This window comes from Sinocyclocheilus rhinocerous, unplaced genomic scaffold (genome assembly GCF_001515625.1).
Source record: "Sinocyclocheilus rhinocerous isolate Xijiao unplaced genomic scaffold, SAMN03320098_v1.1 scaffold508, whole genome shotgun sequence".
NCBI classification, from domain to species: domain Eukaryota; kingdom Metazoa; phylum Chordata; class Actinopteri; order Cypriniformes; family Cyprinidae; genus Sinocyclocheilus; species Sinocyclocheilus rhinocerous.
In genome coordinates this window covers 253553-275169 of record NW_015650695.1, presented here as the reverse complement: position 1 = coordinate 275169, position 21617 = coordinate 253553, and the positions used below count along the sequence as shown (strand labels likewise).

General features: G+C 37.2%; 1 protein-coding gene and 1 long non-coding RNA gene across 6 annotated transcripts; both read left to right on the top strand.

Annotated features, from left to right (window-relative positions):
* The first annotated feature begins 2960 nt into the window (after positions 1 to 2960).
* Positions 2961 to 4697, top strand: LOC107712241 (uncharacterized). The gene is made up of 3 exons (XR_001636780.1): positions 2961 to 3095; positions 3296 to 3725; positions 4662 to 4697. It is a non-coding gene; the product is annotated as an uncharacterized LOC107712241 (long non-coding RNA).
* Positions 4698 to 5295: 598 nt separating this feature from the next.
* septin3 (neuronal-specific septin-3) lies at positions 5296 to 19185 on the top strand. 5 transcript variants are annotated; one of them, XM_016517397.1, is made up of 10 exons: positions 5296 to 6355; positions 10774 to 11013; positions 11103 to 11231; positions 13429 to 13510; positions 14439 to 14576; positions 15231 to 15348; positions 15438 to 15533; positions 15646 to 15742; positions 16419 to 16470; positions 17901 to 19185. In XM_016517397.1, exons 1-10 carry the CDS (start codon positions 5317 to 5319, stop codon positions 18031 to 18033), a joined length of 2124 nt encoding a protein of 707 aa, XP_016372883.1. In that variant the 5' UTR covers positions 5296 to 5316; the 3' UTR covers positions 18034 to 19185. The 5 variants fall into 5 exon arrangements, with proteins under 5 accessions (XP_016372883.1, XP_016372886.1, XP_016372884.1 ...); XM_016517400.1 differs by lacking the exon at positions 5296 to 6355 and adding an exon at positions 8398 to 8419; XM_016517398.1 differs by lacking the exon at positions 5296 to 6355 and adding an exon at positions 8546 to 8617.
* Positions 19186 to 21617: the final 2432 nt, after the last annotated feature.

The following is a 21617-nucleotide window of genomic DNA, read 5'->3' as shown; positions in this document are numbered from 1 at the left end:
TCTCCATGGTTACCCCCCTCCCAACTGGAATGGGATGGTACAGCTTTGACAAGGAGAGCACGAAAGCAAGGGTGCGAGAAAAGCCCTCATTCCATAGCATTGAATAAAATAAAATGTCTTTGTCCACATAGCTCCACCAGCGGCTTCGTTGTTCAGCATTTTAATTAGACTATTCTATCTGCTCAGCCTGGGTTTGAGACTTTAAACCCAAAACTACAGCGCCAGTTCAATCAAGACAATCAAGGAAAGACTGCAGGTATGTAGAGACACATGATACATATGTGAATGTGTGGAAGTGATGTTTAATGGCATGCTGGAGAAGTACGATTCATTTTTAGTGTATTTCATCTAAGTCATTTCATTGTACTTCATTGACAGAATGCTGCACTGTTAAGTATGAGTGACAGTACGGTCATATTTTGATATGGATCATGCAGCATTTTATATACTGCAGTGCACAGGTGCGTTCTCATTTAGAGAATAATACAACTGTCTCTCTGTTTCCCTCTTTCTGTACTTTTGAGATAACACAATGCCCTGGATGTTTCTGGACTGGTTCGTCCCCGTCTATCTGCTGGTCTCGGTCCTGGTCCTGGCTGGTTTCGGAGCGTGTCTGTATTTTCTGGAGCCGGGTCTTCAGGATGCCCACAAGTGGAGCAACAAGTCACTGAGGCACCAGCCGCTGGCTCCCATAAGGCAAACACACTGTAGAGATGACGACAGCAACGCCTTGTTATGATGGGACATGTGGGGACGCTGCAATGAGACGTTTGTGCCAAATCATATATTGATGCCACTTTATCAAAATCCATTGTCTTTTAACAGGGTTTCTGTAGTTATATACAATGATCTGCAATTGGATTACAAGACAAAACAGCATAATACACTGCAGAACTCAGTTCATTTATACTTACAAAGATTATTATTTGCATTACATTTTGTAATCTCAACAAAATTGGATGTATTCCCTGTACTATTTCAAGACTAACTATGAAAACTGCCTCTGCTGTAGTGGTTCACAACTAGGGGTCCAGAATCCACTAGGGGACTTAAAATTACTTAAATTAATATATTATTATCAACACAATTAAAGGGATAGTTCACCCAAAAATGAAAATTCTGTCATCAATTAATCACCCTCATGTCGTTCCAAACCCGTAAGACCTCCGTTCATCTTTGGAACACAAATTAAGATATTTTTGATGAATTCTGAGAGCTCTCTGACCCTCCCATAGACAACAATGTAATTAACACGATCAAGGTCCAGAAACGTAGCGAGGACATCGTTAAAATAATCCATGTGACATCAGGGGTTCAACCCTAATTTTACAAAGCTATGAGAATACTTTTTGTACGCAAAGAAAACAAAAATAACGACTTTATTCAACAATTCGTCTCCTCCGCGTCGCCCTATAGCTCCATTTTGGAGAGTATCCACTGAACGCAAAACGGCGTATGCCGTGTGGTGCGGCTGACACAGAACAGCATACGCCGTTAAGAGTTCAGTGGATACACTCCAAAATGGAGCTATAGGGTGACGCGGAGGAGACGAATTGTTGAATAAAGTCGTTATTTTTCTTTTCTTTTCATACAAAAAGTATTCTCGTAGCTTCGTGAAAATTGATGTCACATGGATTATTTTAACGATGTCCTCGCTACGTTTCTGGACCTTGATCGTGTTAATTACATTGCTGTCTATGGGAGGGTCAGAGAGCTCTCAGAATTCATCAAAAATATCTTAAATTGTGTTCCGAAGATGAACGGAGGTCTTACAGGTTTGGACCGACATGAGGGTGAGTAATTGATGACAGAATTTTCATTTTTGGGTGAACTATCCCTTTAATAGTGATGTATTAAAATAACATTGAATTATTAAATTATTACAAATAAAGTATTCATTTAACAAAAAAAGTATTAATATTAATCTAACTTTTAAAAAATATATTCTTCTTTTTTCCCCCCTCTCAGTAACTATTGTTTCTGGTTCTTTCCTAGTTTCTGTGTATAAAAAAAGATTAAAGAACATAAATATTGTCCTAATTATCACAGAAATACTGGAATAATTATTTACTTTAATTTGCTTTGAAAAAAATGGTGTTGTACAATGGGGGTCATTTGTGTCTAAAGCTTGAGAACTGGGATCATAGTATCATATGTAACCGTTATCCAGTGATGCTTCCCACACAAGTCAGCGTCAAAGTAAATTTAGGTGACATTTGGCCAAACTGGAGGAACAACCTTGACTTCTGTGTGAAGGGGATATTGTGTGAAAACACATTACATACAATGAACAAACAAGAGGGAATGTTTCCAGGTCATGACGGTCATGTTCTGGGTGGCATTTTAGAACATGCCTGAAAAGTCTGGAAAACCCATGTCCCAAGATACATGCAGTATACTGTGAATTAAAGAGTAAAGTAGGGAACTCAAACTACTCAGCATGCTATTTGTCATTAGGCATCAAATAATGGTAGAGTGTTCAAGACTAGATTTTAGTTGTATCATCTGTTGTAGATGTTTTAACTTTTGCAATGTCCTTAAGATACTAAAAACCACACTGTTCAAATTGTCTTTTTTTGTGGGCTAGCATTCTTTTCTGAAGCCCTGGAAGTGTTTATTAGTAGTTTTAGTAGTTATTTTCATGTGCCAGTAGATTTGTGTCACTTTGGTCTGATTCATCAATTTCATCAACAAAAAATGCAATTGTCCCTTTAAATTTTGGTTAAAAGGGTGTTAAGCGGTTGGTTATAATCATACTTTGGACAATCATATATAATAATGGCAATTGTAATAAAGTGGATAATTGAATAATCAGTTGCAGCATGTTTTTTCCCTCTTGGAAATATTACTGTATCATATTAAACACAAACTGGTGAAGAAATACTTCTCTTCTGCATGTTTTCACTTGATTTTGGAGTTTCACAAATTCTGCCATTTAGCGAGTATGATGTGAAGAGAGTGGGTGAATGAGACAGTGGAGCTTCAGATGAGAAGAATGGAGGGAATGTAAGTCTAGTTCCCACCATTTCCTGACGCACTCTTCCCCCTTCATTCTCTCGCTTCTCTCTTCTAGTAAACAGACCACAGGATCACAGGTCAGTCATATTACATATCATTTTCAGAATTTGATGTACTCACTATATGCCTTAGTAGAAAAATCAACCCCTTTTTATGTGTATTCAGTGAAATATTTGGCTTTGGAATCAATTTTACCTACATATTCTGTCTATGTTCTTTTTATTTACAGTGAAATCTCAAACTTTTGCTCAAACTTTTTTTTAATGAATTCTTATAGGCTGTGTTATATACTGCAATGAACCCAAGGGACCTAGATCAAACTGGAAACATGTTACCTATTGGATCTCCCCTCAACCCCCCTTAATGTCCTCAGCAAGACTCTCCCCATGTCTTATCCCTCTTTCTCCTTCCCCTTCCCGTCTCTCACCATGTCCCATTAACTCAGGCTCTTCTCCCTCCCGTCTCTCACCTTTATCCACTTCTCCTTCTCGTCTCAGTCCATCTTCTCACTTTATTTCGTCTTACTCTCCTGTTTGTCTGTCTCCCTGCCCCACATGTGACCCATCTACCTCACCCATTAGAGTGTCCTCCTGTCCCGTGCCTCTTTCCCCCTCTGTTGTCTTAAAAAAGCCCATCCACATTTCCTCCTTCAGTCAAACCGGGCAAAGCTTGGAACAACAGAACCAGATTGATAGTTCTCCTCAAAGGTATGTTTCTCTCAGTACAAACATTTTTTTAAGCTTTTTGATGCCAAAGACCCCCAAATCTTTTTGATGCAGATTCCCTTATGAGGAGCCTCCTTCCTAAAATGTAAAGACTAATTTATTCTGTGCAAGAAAAAATGTGATACTATAAAGCATTGCTTTTTGTAAATGTAAATACTACCGTATTGGCCCGAATATAAGACGACCCTGATTATAAGACGACCCCCCTTTTTTGTTTTTATTCGCGATCTTTACAACACGCATTACATTACGTATTTCATGGCACACTCGTTTTATGCGGTTTTGGCGCCACCTAGTGTTGTGGGTGTGTTATTGACATGTCAAAGTCTAGACCCTGAATATAAGACGACCGCGTTTTTTCAGATGTATTTCCAAGAAAAAAACATCGTCTTATATTCGGGACAATACGGTAATATACAATAATACATAGTATGTAATATAATAAACTAAATACAAAAGATGATAATTTCTACCAAAGCAAATGGTAAATATGTAGTCTGAAAAATATTTACTTAGTAGTATTAAGTTAAGTATTAAGTTATAGTTATTGAGTGTTAATTTTGCTGCCCACTATATTAGACACATACATATGAGAAACATACTCAGTTAATAAAAAATAAAAAAACCATTTTAATTTTAAAAATTAAAGCATTTTATTGTTACTATAATTTTTCCATTAACTTTCACATATCTAAAAATAATTTAAAAAAAATCTATGGATCCCCTAGAAATCCCTACATCCCATTTTGAGAACCCCTGTCTAAATATACTACATTATCATGTGTCATTTCCAAATATTGCATAATTGCTAATTTCTTTAATTTTGTGATATTTGACATTGTTGAAAATTTTGACTATTGAAAACATATATTCATCACCCATCATGTTTATCCATTTTGATTGTTCTGTGTTCTACAGCATCATCAATACAGTGGATACATCCCTACATTCACCACATCTGAAGTCAGTCAATACCATTTCTCAATTAGAGACGTCAATTAGAGTGCTACCAACAGATGAAAACAAACCATTACGTTCTGCAGATATGCATGGTAAAACATGGCCAGTAGAAAGCAAACTGTCTAGATTCACGCCTGTTTCATCCACTGAGAGAAGCGTAAGATCAATCCCCATAACCAACACGAGGGGTCCAAAAAAGCAAACTGGCCAACAACAAGATCCATTCAGACCTCCACAGCAGGATAAACTAAAGCAAAATTCTAACATCTATTGCAGGGGTGCTACCAAGCCTTCAACATTTGAAAGCTTAAGCCCTAAAAACCTCAGACATGTTGAAAAAAATGTATATAGACCACAAAATGTAGCTAGCTATCAAAAGAAGCGCCAATCTCAAGACCCTACTCTAGTTCGAATCCGGCTTGGATTGATGAAAACAGGCAGGATTATAAACTCTGGTGCCCAGTTTTCCGATCTGGAGAAGATCAAGGGAAGCAATGAAGAGAACATTCCAAATATTCGGAGCGATGGACATCCTGCTGTTTCAGAAAAGTTAAAACAGCCTATTCGTTCAAAGATAATGTTAGGAGCAGCCAAGCGGATAATAAGACCCACTATGATGTGTGAGAGGAGCTGTGGGAAACCTCAAAACCAAGCACAAGCTTCAGTTGAAGGAACAAGACAGTTCTCCAGACAGTCGGCACTTATAAATTCAATCTCATCACCTAAAGCTACCACAAACCAAAAGGATATTTTTCAAGAACTGGATAATGTACGTTCTCTAAAGGAATACAGTGAACTGGTTTCATCCAACTCAGAGCTTCAAGACAGAGCTTCAGAGAACTGTAACGCCACCGATGATAGTTCTCATGAAAGTAATATGATGAGGAACTCCTCCCAACATAATCAAACCAGTGCTAATGACAACCAAGAGTCTAAATCAAAGATCAGGCCTCAGTCTGCAGCTTCCGAGACAGACAGCACCATCATCACATACAGTAATGCATCAGATCAGTGCAGCCGGATGAGCTGCTTCCAGTTCCCTTTGAAGAGTCACAGATCATCCACTGAATGCGATCAGCTGAGCCGAATCTGTAGACCTGTGATCAAAAGAACATCTGACAGTAGACCTACATACTTCAAAACTCCTCAGGCATGGAGAAGATCTTCCTCAAACCAAACGGGGAACACAAGAAGGGATGTCAGCAATTCATCCCGAAATAGATGCAGCCTTTCGGATTCAGATTCTTCTAAATCCTCTTCAAGCGACGCGAACTTGCGTGAAGATTACAGATTTGCGAGAAGACACAGAGGCTCGCAGTTATACAAAAAGTGTGCTACTAGTTGTCCAACTAAATTTGTTGGAGAGAAACGTGAATCAGCTGTTCACCCGGACCTCTTGGACAGCCCAAACACACACACAGACTCTGAAATGCTGAAATATCCTTTGGCTGGATGGATGCCACAGTGTCCGTTCACTCTAGATCAACAACAAGAGTCCAAACACACACTTCATTCTACAGATTGTGACAGATTTCAAGACATGAACTCCTCGCGGTTAACAGAGCGAGAAGACCCCCTACCATTACAGCCATCTGTAGTCGCAGACACAAGGAGCAGAGTTGACTCCTGTCCTGAAGAATGTCTGTCTAAAGGTGGGTGCAAAGATAAATGACTGGAATTACATTAAAAGGACTGTATATAAAGCTGCTTAAAGACATGAGACATCATAAATAGTATGTACTGTATATACATTGGGGCATTATTTAAATTTAGTATATAAACAGCCTAAGCATTCAGGGAGGAAGACTTTAATTTGTCATTAGTGGTGAATGTTTGGGTGAGAATCACAGTTTTATATTTAGGGTTAGAGATTTAAAACAGTCCTTAAGCCTAATAAATATTTTACCTAGGTGCACAATATGACATTTCAATTTGATACCTCAAATCATGTGGTTTCAAGAAAGTAAGCAACCACAAGCAATGCGCTAAAATCACTCAGAACACTCTAGCAACCACTTAACATGCTAAAATGAATTATAACATCATAGTAACCACATAACAACATTCTAAAACCACTCAGAACACTTTAGAAACTGCTAAAAATCATGCAGAACATCTTAGAAAGCACAGAGCAACGTGCTAAAAATCACCTTAGGAACTTAAAAATGACCGCAAACACTTTAGTAACATGACAAATGTCACTCAGAATAATTACACAGCAATGTGGTAGAAGCACTTGTTAGCTACATGCTAAAAATCACTTAAGCAACTACACTATGACACTATGAACATATTAGCATGTGCATAGCAATGAGCTAAACATCACTCAAAACACTTTAGTAACTACATCAAATTTGTTAAAAATCACTCAGACCTCTTTTAGCTTTAATGAGCTAAAATCACTCAGAACACCTTAGCAACCACTTAACGTGTTAAAATGAATCAAAAATGAATTAAAACATCTTAGTAACTACATAACATGCTAAAATCACTCAGAACACCATAGAAACGGCATAGCAACGTGCTAAAAAATCACCGTATAGGAACTGAATAGTAATGTGTTAAAAATCACACCAGACACTTTGGCAACTACATAGCAATGTGGTACAAATCACTTAGAACACCTTATAACCACACAGCAATGTGCTAAAAATAACTAAACTTTTCACTCAGAACACTTTAGCAACTACATAAAATGTGCTAAAAATCACTCCGACCTCTTTAGCAACTACATAGCAATGAGCTAAAAATCAGTCAGAGCACCCCAAAAGATGAATAGCAAAAAAATATGTGCTTCACCAAAACTTTAGCAACTTCATAGCAAGATCACTCAAAACATTTTATCAGGCGCATAGCATAGTGCTAAAAATCTCTCAGCGCTTTTTCAGACCGATGAGCTTTGTAAAAATCGACGCGTTTCAGAAAGGCGGGGCATAGAGGAGAAACAATAATGTACAGTATGTGGAAAATAATGTGTTTTTTTAACTTTAAACCGCATAAACACATTTCATTACACCAAATACACATAATAATGTTCTTTTTAGCAGCATCATATGACCCCTTTAACAATCGCATGGCAAGCTAAAATCACTCAAAACAGCTTAGCAACTGAATCGCATTGACCTGGCACAAGTGAGCACCACTTTCGTTTTCATTGGAACTCTTGAATGGAATCTGCTACTTGCTTAACTCTAATATGAACCTTAATGATCAACTGTAATCATCTCTAATTGTCAGTTATACTGAAATTGCAAGGTAAAAGTGATGACAACCAGCTCTTTAGATCATGTGAGGGGGAAAAAACACTGGTGGTTAGGTTGTGATGTTGATGTCTAAAAGGGAAAATGTTATATATATATATCCATATAAAAATAAGGTTAAGTCAAAAAGGTTGTGGTATGTCAGTGTTTCAAAATACTCAATATGTATCTACAAATATGAACCCTAGAAATTCTAATATGCCAGTGTTTTCTGAATATAAGCCAGGATATATAGAGACATAGGACAAACTGGAAATGGTATAGCGTGCAAAATAGGGACTCTGCCTTATCATCAAGCACAGGCCTGTCTAAACACAGTGAGATAACCCGGTTATGAGGTAAAAGACACTGAGGCTCAACAGCACGTTAGTGCCCACTATATATGCCACCACAAACACTTCACATGTGAACAGAGCGCATGAGACAGGCAGGCGCGGGACTACAAGGCCATGAAATGTGAGTAGTTTTGATGACATAAAATGCGCTGTGCGAAATTAATCTTTTGTTTTGTACTGTTCTGTGGTATTGTGCGTTTAAGTTATTTGCAAAACATGTATTTCAGGATATTCAGTGTGGACAAAATGGAACAAGTCAAATGGAACAAGGTGGTTGGAAAATAAAAGGACTTGATGACGTCAGCAGAACGGGATCGTTGTCAGATGATAGTTATTGTTTCTTAATTTTTCTGTTATGTTTTAAAGAAAGTTATGCTTCTTTATTAATTATTTTGCTCCGTAAGAATGAAGTATTATAAATTATTTTGATCAGTATATTTTGGAACCGAAAAAAAAAAACGTTTTCGTAAACGAGAGTCAGTGTGATCCACATGTCGCTGTTTTACATAGTCCTGTAACTAATCATAAGCCACAGACACAGTAGCCTAATAGCATGATACAACAAGCATAGCAAAGTTTAATATAAATATCTGTACAAATGTAGCCTACCAAAACAAACATAGGCAAACGGCTAAGATTTAAATAGCCTTGCAGAGTGCCAAAAATCACCTAGCGACCCTAATTTCAGCACTGCGCATGCGCGCTGCATCACCCAGTCTCCCGTTAGTTTCCTTGGTAACGAGAAAAGGGTGGGGGAAGGAATGAGGTGCATCGAGCTGCGAATAGAAAGGCGAGAGACTGAGGGAAAGAAAGAGGCACCTGAACACATGATCAATCCCTAACGGCTGTTCAACTACTGCCTTAGCCTACTTATACTTCAATACACTGTAAAACAGCGAGAGGCAGAAAAAGGACGAAAAATTAAATTTATCCTGCGACCGCTGCAAAAACACGGATCGGTGAGTGGAAGAGTGTTTCCCTCTGATTACTCGTCATTATACGAATCTTTTTGAGGTAAAAAAAAATCAATAAATGGAACAAATGGGGAGGTAGACGCTTACATTGATCCTTGTATTTGTATGTTTGGTGTTCCCGCCTTTAAAAACTGTAACGTTTAAAATGGCAATAATACTAACATTGTTCTCTAAATGATAGACGCAGATCATTGTCGCTTGTGTAGGAAACATCTCATGTTATGGCGTTTAAAAGGCGTCTTGGTGCGTGGGAAAGGTCCAGCCGTGGGTGATTAATCCGATAAAGAGATTTGTTGAGTGGCTTCTGTAATAATTTATTGTTTGTTGCTTATTTTGGGTGGCATATGGTGTTAATATAGGCCGACAACTCAGTGGAGCATTTAAAGTGGACTAGGCTTGGAAATAGGACCACTAGAACACAATAGCATACATAGGTTTTTATAAGACAAATGATTCAGTCATGTCTAATATTTGTAGTTTTCCTCAGTTAATCGTGTTGTTTCTAAACACCAACATATTGTACATGCAAAACAGAGTAGGTTAGAGGGGTAAGCTGTGACACTTTTCACTTATGTTGTCCTAGTCTAGGCAAAAAATAAATGTGAAATAAAGGTAGTTCACCTAAAAATGAAAATGCTGTCATCATGTACTCACCATCCGCTTCCAAACCTGTTTAAGTTTCTTTCTTGTGCTGAACACAAAAGAAGATATTCTGAAGAATGTTGGTAAACTCACAAGTTGATGGTAGGCCTAACCATTGACTTGTATGGTATTTTTTCCCCATACTAACTGTTTGGATACCACTTCTTCAGAATATATTCCTTTTGTTCAACAGCTGTATGAAATTCATACAGGTTTGGAGCTACTTGAGGGTGAGTAAATGATGACAGAATTTTCATTTTTGGGCGAACTATCCCTATATGATTTAAATATAACAGAATACGTATCAGATATGCTGATACGTATGTGCAAATAAAATGTGACCTACATTAGGTAAGGAAATTACATTCGAATAAAAATATAATAAATATTAATATAAACAAAACATTATTTGCAAAAGCTTCATATTCATAATATTTTAATGAAGTCGTAGGCCTATAGAACTTACATTTAAAATGATATTGTCATAACTAATATTCATATAAACAATTATTTTAAGTTGTATTTTGCTGCATGTTATTTGCATTTTAAAGTTTAATATACATAATATTTGAATGTAAGTTTGTATCATAACTAATATCAATATAAACTATTTTAAGTCGTATTGTTCTTTATATTGTTTTCATTTAAAAAGTTTACTATTTATAATAATTAAAGGTAGTTATATACTAACTTAAAATAAAATAAATAATTATCCCTTGTAGCACCTTAAATATATGATCACAAGACAAAATTTTGTTTTCTATATTTAAATCTAGTTTACTAAGGGTGGCATTCGTAGTGAAATAACATCTAGCCTGATTAAATGTATTGATTGTTTATCATTTACTCTTTCACACAGACATGTCAGAAATTGTGCCCCCTGAAGTGAGACCTAAACCTGCTGTCCCAGCTAAGCCCTCTCATGTGGCCCCGCCTTCTAGTGGTCCCTTTGTGCCTTCACCCCAAGGAACGGGGGGTGAAGGTCAAGGGTCAGGTCGAGGATCTGCATTGCTTGGATACATTGGAATAGACACCATCATCGAGCAGATGCGGAAGAAGACCATGAAGACAGGCTTTGACTTCAACATCATGGTGGTTGGTGGGTGGGAGAGCAGTTTGTTCACATTTACTTTTTACTTTTTTCTCTTTCTTACCATTTCCCCTCTTTTTCTTTCTCTCTAACTCCAGGTCAGAGTGGTCTTGGGAAGTCTACTTTAGTGAATACTCTCTTTAAGTCACAGGTGAGCAGGAGGAGCACAAGCTGGAGTCGTGATGAGAAGATCCCAAAGACTGTTGAGATTAAATCTGCATCTCATGGTACGAGCATACTGATCATGTGATTTCTAAACATTTAACTGTCTCATTTAGTCAAGGATTCACAACTGGATCCATTGCTTGTTCAATGAAAGCTCTTAAAGGCAGAGTAAGTGATTTCTGGTAGCCAATGTTGATATTTGAAATCACCAAAACAAACACGCCCCTACCCCAAAAGGGTCTTGCCCCTATTTTGATAGCTCCGCCCCACATATACGTAGCAACCCAGGCAACGATTAGTTCTGTGAAACAAAACAAAACCAATGTTACACCGTGTCTACGGACGTGAGCGGCGCGGCGCAACAAATCCCTGACAGAAAACTGCTGCCGGGTTCTATTTTATGACGTGCTGACACAAATTTCAAATGGTTTTCAACGGTCGTTTGATCGCGTCCGGTGTAGGCAGACTTTAGCTGTTGTAGACCCGGTGTTACTCACCTATTGAGAAGAAACAAAGCAACCTCGGCGTCCGATCGCAGGCCTCCGCTCCTTGAGTTCTCTCCAGCGCTGGAAAGCTGATCCGATATTTACACGGGTCCTACTTCTTGCCTTATCGTTCCGCAGACGTTTTCCTCTTTTGTTTTTTATCCGCCATCTCTATCTTTCTGTCGCTCGGCTCGCTAATGTCCGTCCCATGCACTGAATGCGCTCTCCTCCACATCACGAGTAGACACGCCCCTTATTGCTGATTGGCTACAAGTTTGTTTTGTTATTCGGCCCGAATCAGTTTTCTAAAGTGTTTTTGAAAAATCACATACCCTGCCTTTAAGCACTGGTTGCTGAAGGACAGACCTTTCACTGGATGGAAATAGACATCATGAGCTAATTAAGAAAGACCCATTTAGTGTCGGCTGATGTAATCAATACACACTAGGGCCTGTAGCACAGTGGCGGCCATATGTGTTTGTGAGTAAGATATGTCTAGATTGGCATGTTTTGTGCCCTGGGCAAGTTAGGAGGCCAGCTGTTGGTGAATCCCCTATAGGTAAGTGAACAGCTGGCAAACTAAATGATATCATATATATATATCCAAATGCTGTTCAGAAAAAGGCTGGATATTTATTTCTTGTTGACCTTGTGTGATATTGTTCTGATGGTGTTTCAAATGTACTGTAGGTGTAAAATAGGTGTTTGGTGGAAAATATTTTAAATCATCTGACTTAAAGGAATAGTTAACCTGAAAATGACAACATTGTCATCATTTACTCCCCTTCATGTCATTCCAAACCTGCATGACTTTCTGTCTTTTTCAAAGTGACCGTTCACCCCAAAATTAAAATTCTGCCATTATTCACTTAACCTTATGTTGTGAAACCCATAAGACTTTGGTTAAACGTCAAAATACAACTTAAGATATTTATATCATACTTCCTTTGAAAATCCAGGTCACCAAATTTAAAAGATCCAAGACTTGGATTAAACTGCTTGATTCATATGGATTCATTTTACAATGCTTTTATGACCTTTTTGGATCTTCAAAATTTTGGTAACTTGGACTTTCCGTTGATGGACAGAAACCGTTTAGGTTTTTTTAGAAATATCTTAATTTTAGGGCTGCAAAACGATTAATCGTGATAATTCGCATTTAAAATAAAAGTTAATGTTTACATACTATATGTGTGTGTACTGTGTATATTTATTATGTATATATAAATACACACACACTGTCATATTAAAAACATGATTTGTATGTATATATATATATATATTTATACTTGTATATAATTTATATTATATATAAATATAAATGTTTTATATATAAATATAACATATTTTTCCTTAATATCTACATGTATGTGTGTTTTATATATACATAATAAATATACACAGTACACACACATTTAGTATGTAAACATAATTTTACAAAATTATTTTGAATGCGATTAAACGCGATTAATCATTTTGCACAGCCCTATTTCAATTGAGTTAGAAGATTAACCAAAGTCTTATGGTTTGGAAGGACATGAGCGTAAATGATGACAGAATTTTCATTTTTCAGTGAACTGTCCCTTTAAGAATGTTTTACTGTTTTTGTCCATATAATGGAAGTCAGTGGTGTCCACACAACACTGGACCCTGTTCATTATATGGACAAAAATGGTGTTATCTTATGAGATTGAACCACTGTATCCTGTCACAAAAACAATCACAGTTATCTAAAATGCTTTATTTGTAGCTGTGATAAATGTTGATTTTGCAGTGATTGAGGAAGGAGGGGTGAAGATGAAGTTAACAGTCGTTGACACACCAGGTTTTGGGGACCAAATCAACAATGAAAATTGGTGAGTATTGTGTGATTTCTCTGTTAAAGCCAGAGGACTGGCAGCTATTTTTAACCGATTTAGTTTTTGCAAATGATCCAAAATGCCACTGCATCCTGCATCACTGCATCTAGGAAACTGAGGACATGCATTTGTGTCAGCTGAAATAAATGGGGTCAGTTGTGTGCTTAATTTCTGCTGCTACTAACTGGCATCAAAAACGTGTTCCAAGTGTAAGGGGCAGTGTTTTGACTTCCAGATTTGCACTTAATTTGCCCAGACAAGAATCAGATTGCTGGTAGGGATGCCAAATGTAAGTGTGGTTTGGCAGCTCGCCCTCAGTGATGACATCCAAGGATCTCAGTTAAAGGGACACAGCGTTTTTCCTTTGTCATTCAAATGCCTCAGACAAAATAGTGCTGCACTGGCTGTTGGGTGCTGATGCTGACAACAACAACAAAAAAACAACAACTGCCTTTTATGCAGCTTTTTATTCATACAGAACCATAGCTTAAAACCTAAATTTCTTTTTAATTTGTTGCTTGGGGTAAAAATAAGTTCGAAATACGTGAGCAGTGGTATACTGTTTGTTAATAGAGAGAGGCATTTAGATGAATATGTAAATATGTTCTGTGCGCTTTTCTCTCAATAACAAAATAAACACACAGCAAAAATGATAACAGTGAGAAAACAGAAGTTGATCTGATCATAGTGATGTGGATATGTTTGCAAAAGCTCTGCAATTCGGCACTCCAGTCACATCACGTGACGTCATGTTTATTTATGTAGAACTTTATACAATAGACTGCTTTAAAGCAAGCAGCTTTATGGTATTAAACATGAAAAAATAGCGTCAGTGGTTTTTCATTTGCTGTTTCAAAGTTTTATGTACTCTAACATAGCTTACAACACGCAACACTGTTGCTTTTTCCCCCCGATGTGTTCCTAGCTGGGAGCCCATATCCAAATACATCAATGAACAATATGAGAAATTTTTGAAGGAAGAGGTCAACATTGCTCGCAAGAAACGCATCCCTGATACCAGAGTGCACTGCTGCTTGTACTTCATATCTCCAACTGGACACTCGTGAGTTTGAATTATATAGTAATATTTTACTTTAACTCATATCCCATGTTCTCAGTTGAGAACAGCAATAAGATAATGGATTTCTGTGTATTCACATCTTTGAGATTTCTTTTTATTATTTGTCAGTAGTTGAAAAATGCTTGTAGTTGCAGCTTTGTTAATTAAAAACAACTTGTCGACATTGTAAAAGGTTACAGAGAAAAAACTGGGCATCTGAGGATGATACACTACAAGACTTTCATGTCGTTCTGAACACACAGACACGAGACAAATGAAAACAAAATGTGTTCAAAAATGGGCTCAAAATATCAAAAATGTTTGATATCTTTGGACTGCACAGAATCATAGTCTGTAGTTAAAAATTTAAGTCTGTGATCATCATACGCTATATGATTTTCTGTGGAATCTCTCATCTCAAATTTGCAGACTGGCTCTGACTTTCGACAACTGTCATCAACTTGTCCAGAATGCAAATCTGGGCAAAAGTCGTGTAGTGTATTCAAGCAGCTGTGTTGATTTAAGACCGTGTTCATTCAGCCAGCAATGCTTGACTGAGCTGCATTAGGCAAACTGTGAACCTCAGAAAGGCCAGTGGCCCCGTAATCAAATCTGCCTCTATCGCTCTATTAATTATATCTCTTTCCCCTTTCTCAGGCTTCGCCAGTTGGATATTGAGTTCATGAAACATCTGAGTCGTGTGGTCAACATCATTCCTGTCATAGCCAAGTCGGACACACTCACTCTTGATGAGAAAACTGAATTTAAACAGAGGGTGCGAATGAAGACAGGTTCACATGGTGATTCAATATCAAGTTAGTTTTCTGGCACCGATTAACTACTGTTCACCATATTCCTTTGCAGGTGAGGAAGGAGCTGGAAGCGTGTGGGATTGAGTGTTACCCACAGAAGGAGTTTGATGAAGACATGGAGGATAAGAGTGATAATGACAAGATCAGGGTAAGGGGAACTTTGCACATCTTGCATGCTGCTCTTTTTTTTCAACATCTCTTATCTTTCATCCCTCATCTGTTAGCCTGTGTGTTTGTCCCATTAAATCTGTGCATTACAGGAGGCAATGCCCTTTGCAGTGGTAGGAAGTGATAAAGAGTACCAGGTCAATGGCAAACGAGTTTTGGGTAGGAAGACAGCCTGGGGAGTGGTGGAGGGTGAGTGGGCAGAAGTGTTTGCTGTGTCATTTCACTTGTTTTTATGCAGATTTCTGAAATAAAAAATGGTATTCTGTTTGTTTCACTGTACCAATTGTGATTAATATAGTTATGTTTTTTAGGTGGTTCTATTATTAAACAAAGTAGATGCTGTAGTGATTTCTTAGGCAGGACAGGTCAAATACTGGAGTAATTAATGAGAACTTTCCGCAGCTAACAAACTAACAAACTAACAAACCTATAATATTTGGGTCATTTTCTATATTGGGTGCATTTTCTGTCCCTGCAGAAAATCATCTTATGTGTTGCATTTAAAACATGGACTGAAATTGCTTCCACGGGGATTATGTGTTAGGTTTATATGCATGTTTGCACAAAGTAATACAAATATGTGAACATAAGGCATTTTAATCACTTTTTCAATCTAATGACACGTTCTCCAGTTTTCTCAGGTGCTATTAAGTCACAAATGTTACAAAAACAAACATGTTTTCTGCATGTTTTCCACTGTGTTAGTATATACTTAGGGCAGCTATAACAAATGTCAGTTTCCTAATAACCACGTTTCAGGGTAACTTTTTGAAGCATTAAGTATAAAGAATGTATTTGTAATTGTGTACAGTATATTGTGTTGATACATATTTTCTGACAAAACATGTTTTTTTTATCCCTCTAGTTGAAAACCCAAATCACTGCGAATTCTCCCTACTTCGTGATTTCATGATTAGGTCATGTATAAAACTTTATTTGATATACTAATCGTAATTTTATTGCATTCACTACTGTTTGGTGTCAGAAAGATTTTTTGAAAGAGTACTTTTTGGAGGAGTGTTCAGCGAGGAAAATGACAGTAAACATTATGTTACAAAAGATTTCTATTTCAAATAAATGCTGTTCTTTCTGTTCATCCTGAAAACATGTTTTCAACAAACAATATTAAGCAGCATAACTGTTTTCAACATTGATAATAATAATAAATGTTTCTTGAGCAGCAAATCAGCATATTAGAATGATTTCTGAAGGATCATGTGACACGGAAGACTAGAGTAATGATGCTGAAATTTCAGCTTTGTCATCACCAGTGTTGGGGGTAATGCATTACAAGTAACGCGAGTTACGTAATCAGATTACTTTTTTCAAGTAACTAGTAAAGTAACGCATTACTTTTTTATTTACAAGAGAATATCTGAGTTACTTTTTTTTTCCAATTTATTGATTGACAGCTCTCCTGTCCCCATGTTGAGAGAAATCAGATGTTACTGTAGTTCTAAAATAAATATGAATATGCATTAATTCATCTCACTCACAAAAAAACAACAACACAGATTCAGTATTCCTCAAAATGAATAAAAATAATGCAACTCGGAATATGACGCAAACCTGCAATAATTAAATGTTAAACAACACAAATATGCTTTATGTATTTAATCCCATTCTATTAACCAATGTCTTTGCTTCTGACCTTCGATGATCCAGTTCAACCGTACTAATAATCACAAATTACTCTAGACAAACATTTGTGTCTTTTTTTATTGCTGAAGTGTTTTGAAATTTGGATGTAAATTTACTTTCCCTTCAACCTGATGCTTATTCATTTCACTTTTGGTGTGAAAAGGGTTTTATATTTGCCAAAAATATAACTTTTTTATTTTAAAAACAAACAAGCAAGCCCTGTCCAGATGCAAAAGTAACGTAACACATTACTTTCCATAAAAAGTAACTAAGTAACGTAATTAGTTACTTTTTTATGGAGTAACGCAATATTGTAATGCATTACTTTTAAAAGTAACTTTCCCCAACACTGGTCATCACAGGAATAAATTACATTTTAAAATGTATTTTAAAAAATCAGTTGTAATAATATTCCACAATATTACTGTTTTTACTGTATTTTTGACTGAATAAATACACATTTGACGAGCATGAGAGACTTCATTCAAAAACATTTAGAAATCTTACTGTCCCTAAAGGTTTGAACAGTAGTCTGTATAAATGTATTTATTCACTCATTTGTTAATATTTATTCACATATGTTTCATTGTTTATTGCTCTCTTAATAATAAAATGTATTTTATATAATAGAATTTGCAGGCTTTATGAAATATTTCCAAAAATGACCAGTGACTCAACACAAATAATAATGTTATCGTATACTCAGGTCTCACCTCCAGGACCTGAAGGAGGTCACTCATAACATCCACTACGAGACGTACCGTGCCAAGAGGCTCAACGATAACGGAGGTCTGCATCCCATCTCCTCTGGCCAAGACACACAAGAAAGCAACCTGTGAGGAAACATAGTAAGGATGCGAGAGAAGACTAGGATTCATCTTGTAGTAATTCAGCTGTGCATGCTCAGATGATTTCATCGCTGTGGAGGTTTTGTCCTTATGCTCCTTTTAACCTTTTGTGGAACTTGTCATCATCTCTTGTCGCACAACCTTTGAAAATGAGAAAAAGCCTTCCCCAGTTGCTGGCTTTAATGAGTGAGTTTGCTCGTGATAATCTTGTTCAGGTCTAATGTGATGGTACATAGTCTTGTGCACAAGCATTTGTAATTGGAAACTGCCCAGTGTTGGCACATCTGTCCTCTACTGGAACCTCTGTTAGACACATTTGAGCAGTTTTATATTGTTAGAAGGAGGATTGCACTGCCACTGCAGCCTGCAGCTCAATGGGCCTTATTTATTAAAACATTTAGCACACTTTTAGTACCTATGCCAATTAAACATACTCAAGTTATAAGTAAGCCTACTAAATTTTAACATGCAAGTGTTTTAATAAGTATTTAATCTCTTCGGCCCTATAAGGGCACAGCAGTGTTTCTCTAAGTACATTAGATTCTGTAGTACTAACGTCTTTTTACCTTTGCTGTGTAACTCTGCCAAAGCAAGTCTCAGAGGACTCTGAAGTGACCATTGAAGTATATTCCTACAGATGATTCCAAACAGGTACAACAGTTTAAATGCATGCCAGGATTTACAGTGGCTAATCATAGCTTTCCAGCAGCCAATTGAACTGAAGTTCCTGAAGGAGGAAACCGAACACTGATTAAAAATGATCAGTGCCTTTAACAAATCAAGAGTTGTAGTTTTGAGGTTTTTCTTCAGCACATTTTGTATGGACAACACCCCACGTTTGTGTGAATGAGTATAAAAATTACAAAGCTTTCTCAACATTTTGCATATGGTAACAGTGATTTCGGTCTTATGTTATGGATTTTTTAAAATTTTAATTTCCCATGAGTGCCAACATTTCCAAATGTGTGTTTATGTGTAATTCAACATTCCATCTCACAATATCACTTCACAGATTGATACATTATGTATGTAGGAATTCTATACATACTGAACCTAAATCAGTTCACCAATCATTCATGTTTTTCATATCATGTTTAATTAATGCTGGTGTGGAATAATAAAACACCTTTGAACAATAATTATGAAACATTTATATTGTATTTATGTTTTATTTATTATGATACTTATGTTTTAATTTAATAAACATGTTTGCCATAATTGCCTTGACTTTTTTCGGGACGGGCCCAAACACAACACAATTTAGCAGATGTCTTTTCTAACAGTTCAGTTTCAGTTTTATTGTATAAACAGAAACAGAGAGATGACACATTCCCCACATTTTGCCTGTAGAGGGAGCTGTACGACTAAAGACTAAACTGAGTCAGTATTCACCACAGAGTCCAGTGAGTGGCGCGATTCTGAATCGTCACAGCAACACAACAGTCCACTCTATTCGGTTCACACCGCGTTTAATTACTAGTCCATCCGAATTCTCTCATGTCACGTGTGTGTCGTTCCTGCCATCGTATTTCAAACGCTGTAACATGGCTTTGACTTGATGAAAACCGTTTTATAAGTGCAGTCAGTCTATTTAGATCCTTTAATCCTTTAAACTCGCCCCTCATTTATCATGTTGCAGGGCTATCTATCTTTGAGTGTGTTCTTTGCTAAACGCGCCTGGCGCGGTGACATTTTAACAAACTCTGGCACTGAGGTAATTGGTTTTAAGTTGGTTCTCATTTGGACAACGTTATTTATCGTGGCGTTTTAGACGATACAGCAATACCGTCGTCTTTGACTCTCCGTGTGTCGTTTCCGGTTATTTCTGGCTGCTTGGAAAAGGAGGCGGAGCCAAATGCTCTCCCTGCTCTGTTATCTGAGAGAAGTACTTTTTAGTGAGTGTTGGTTAGGTAGTCAAGTCTACTAATGTAGTGTACTTTCAGACCTCATTTTACTCTTTATAACTTGAATGAATCTATGTTATTGATCCAGTGGAACCCACCGAAACGGTTTAGAGCTTTAGGTGGTGGAGCAGAACTGATTAATTAGGTCTAGATATAACTCTTTTAATAATTTACTCCTTTAATAATGTGTAATTAAGGTAAAGTTGTGTAGGTTACGCAAATATAGACCTTATCCAGTGAAGCTTTATATTGGTTACATAAACGTTTCTCTCATCTTTGTGAGCTCCCCAACAGCTCGCAAGCGGTACTGCAGTTAGTAGACATTTCAAAAAGAGAAATCCACATGCTGCAAGTCATGACAACAAAATGGCTGACCTTCACGAGAACAAAACGTACTCTCTATATATAGTGACCGCAATTTTCACTAGATTCGTTTGCTATAAAAAATGAAAAACATGTTTGCATGTGAATCAAGTTAAAATACATTATTCATTTTGCCAACATATGAAATGTATTGGGTGTGTTCACTTTATGTGCATTTAAAAATCATAGCTTTATTCTTTTGAACCTTACTTCTGTTTATCATGTTGGTTATTATGAAAAAAAAATGCATATGAACAGACAAAATAAGTCCTCCCACGGGTCAAGCTCCCTTCCCCCTCACATTAAGTCTCCCTCCCCCTCCGCCACGGCATTCTTCTCCGTTAATATTTAGTAGCTGTTCACAAATAAGCGTAAGTAAAGTCATAAGAGCAATTTCAACTCTCATGATGTTCTTCATTAACGGTTCACTAATATGGACTAGTATTTCCTGCACTACTATTCAGCAATGCAACCGCTGCCAGTACTTCGATTCACCAATGATTCTTTTGAGTCTGTTCTTATTTTAGAACCGAATCAAAATATATACCAAGGTAGTCCGATTGGCGACCGAATGACTCTCATGAACCGGTCCAGAATAAAAAACACGCATTGAGCGGTAACTCATTGAAATAACTCACACAAATTGTGTTCATGACCGATTCGAAATGAACCATAAACTACTTTTAGCCCACTCAGGACTAAATCAATACGTGTTGTTCACATGACAACGCTTATGATGCGCATTATAAGCTTTGGTGTATGGTGGCAACTCATATTTATATTTAGAAAGGTGGTGCTATGTAGCAGTTCAGAAAGGATTGAAAACCGAGGACATGGATGCCAGGCAGGGGAGTAGTTTGTGGAGGGATATAACCCCCCCAATAACCAAAACTAGCAAGTACAACCCCCCCAATATTTATACCATGGTTAATGGAAACCTCGAATCAGGCTATTAATTCATTATTTAAATCGCGCCTTCAGCGCATTTATAAGCGCTAACTTCACGTGCGAACCGAACGGAGCAGTTATCAGCACAATATGACTGAAGGCAGCGCTGTTCACGAGCGGCGCGCGAATCACGCCAGCGCACGAGAGAAGTGTGATCATATTTGCGCGAGCCATTCCTATCGCAAAGCTGATGGTCAAATATGTGATCTATTTGAATTATTTAGAGAAAGTCGAACAGTATCTTAAAAAGGCAAATAACTAAAAACTGATGAAAAGAGGAGAAAACAGTCTTGAACCAGCACTAACATATATAAAAAACCTTTTAAACTACTCATGACCACCTTTACTAGAATTTATCAC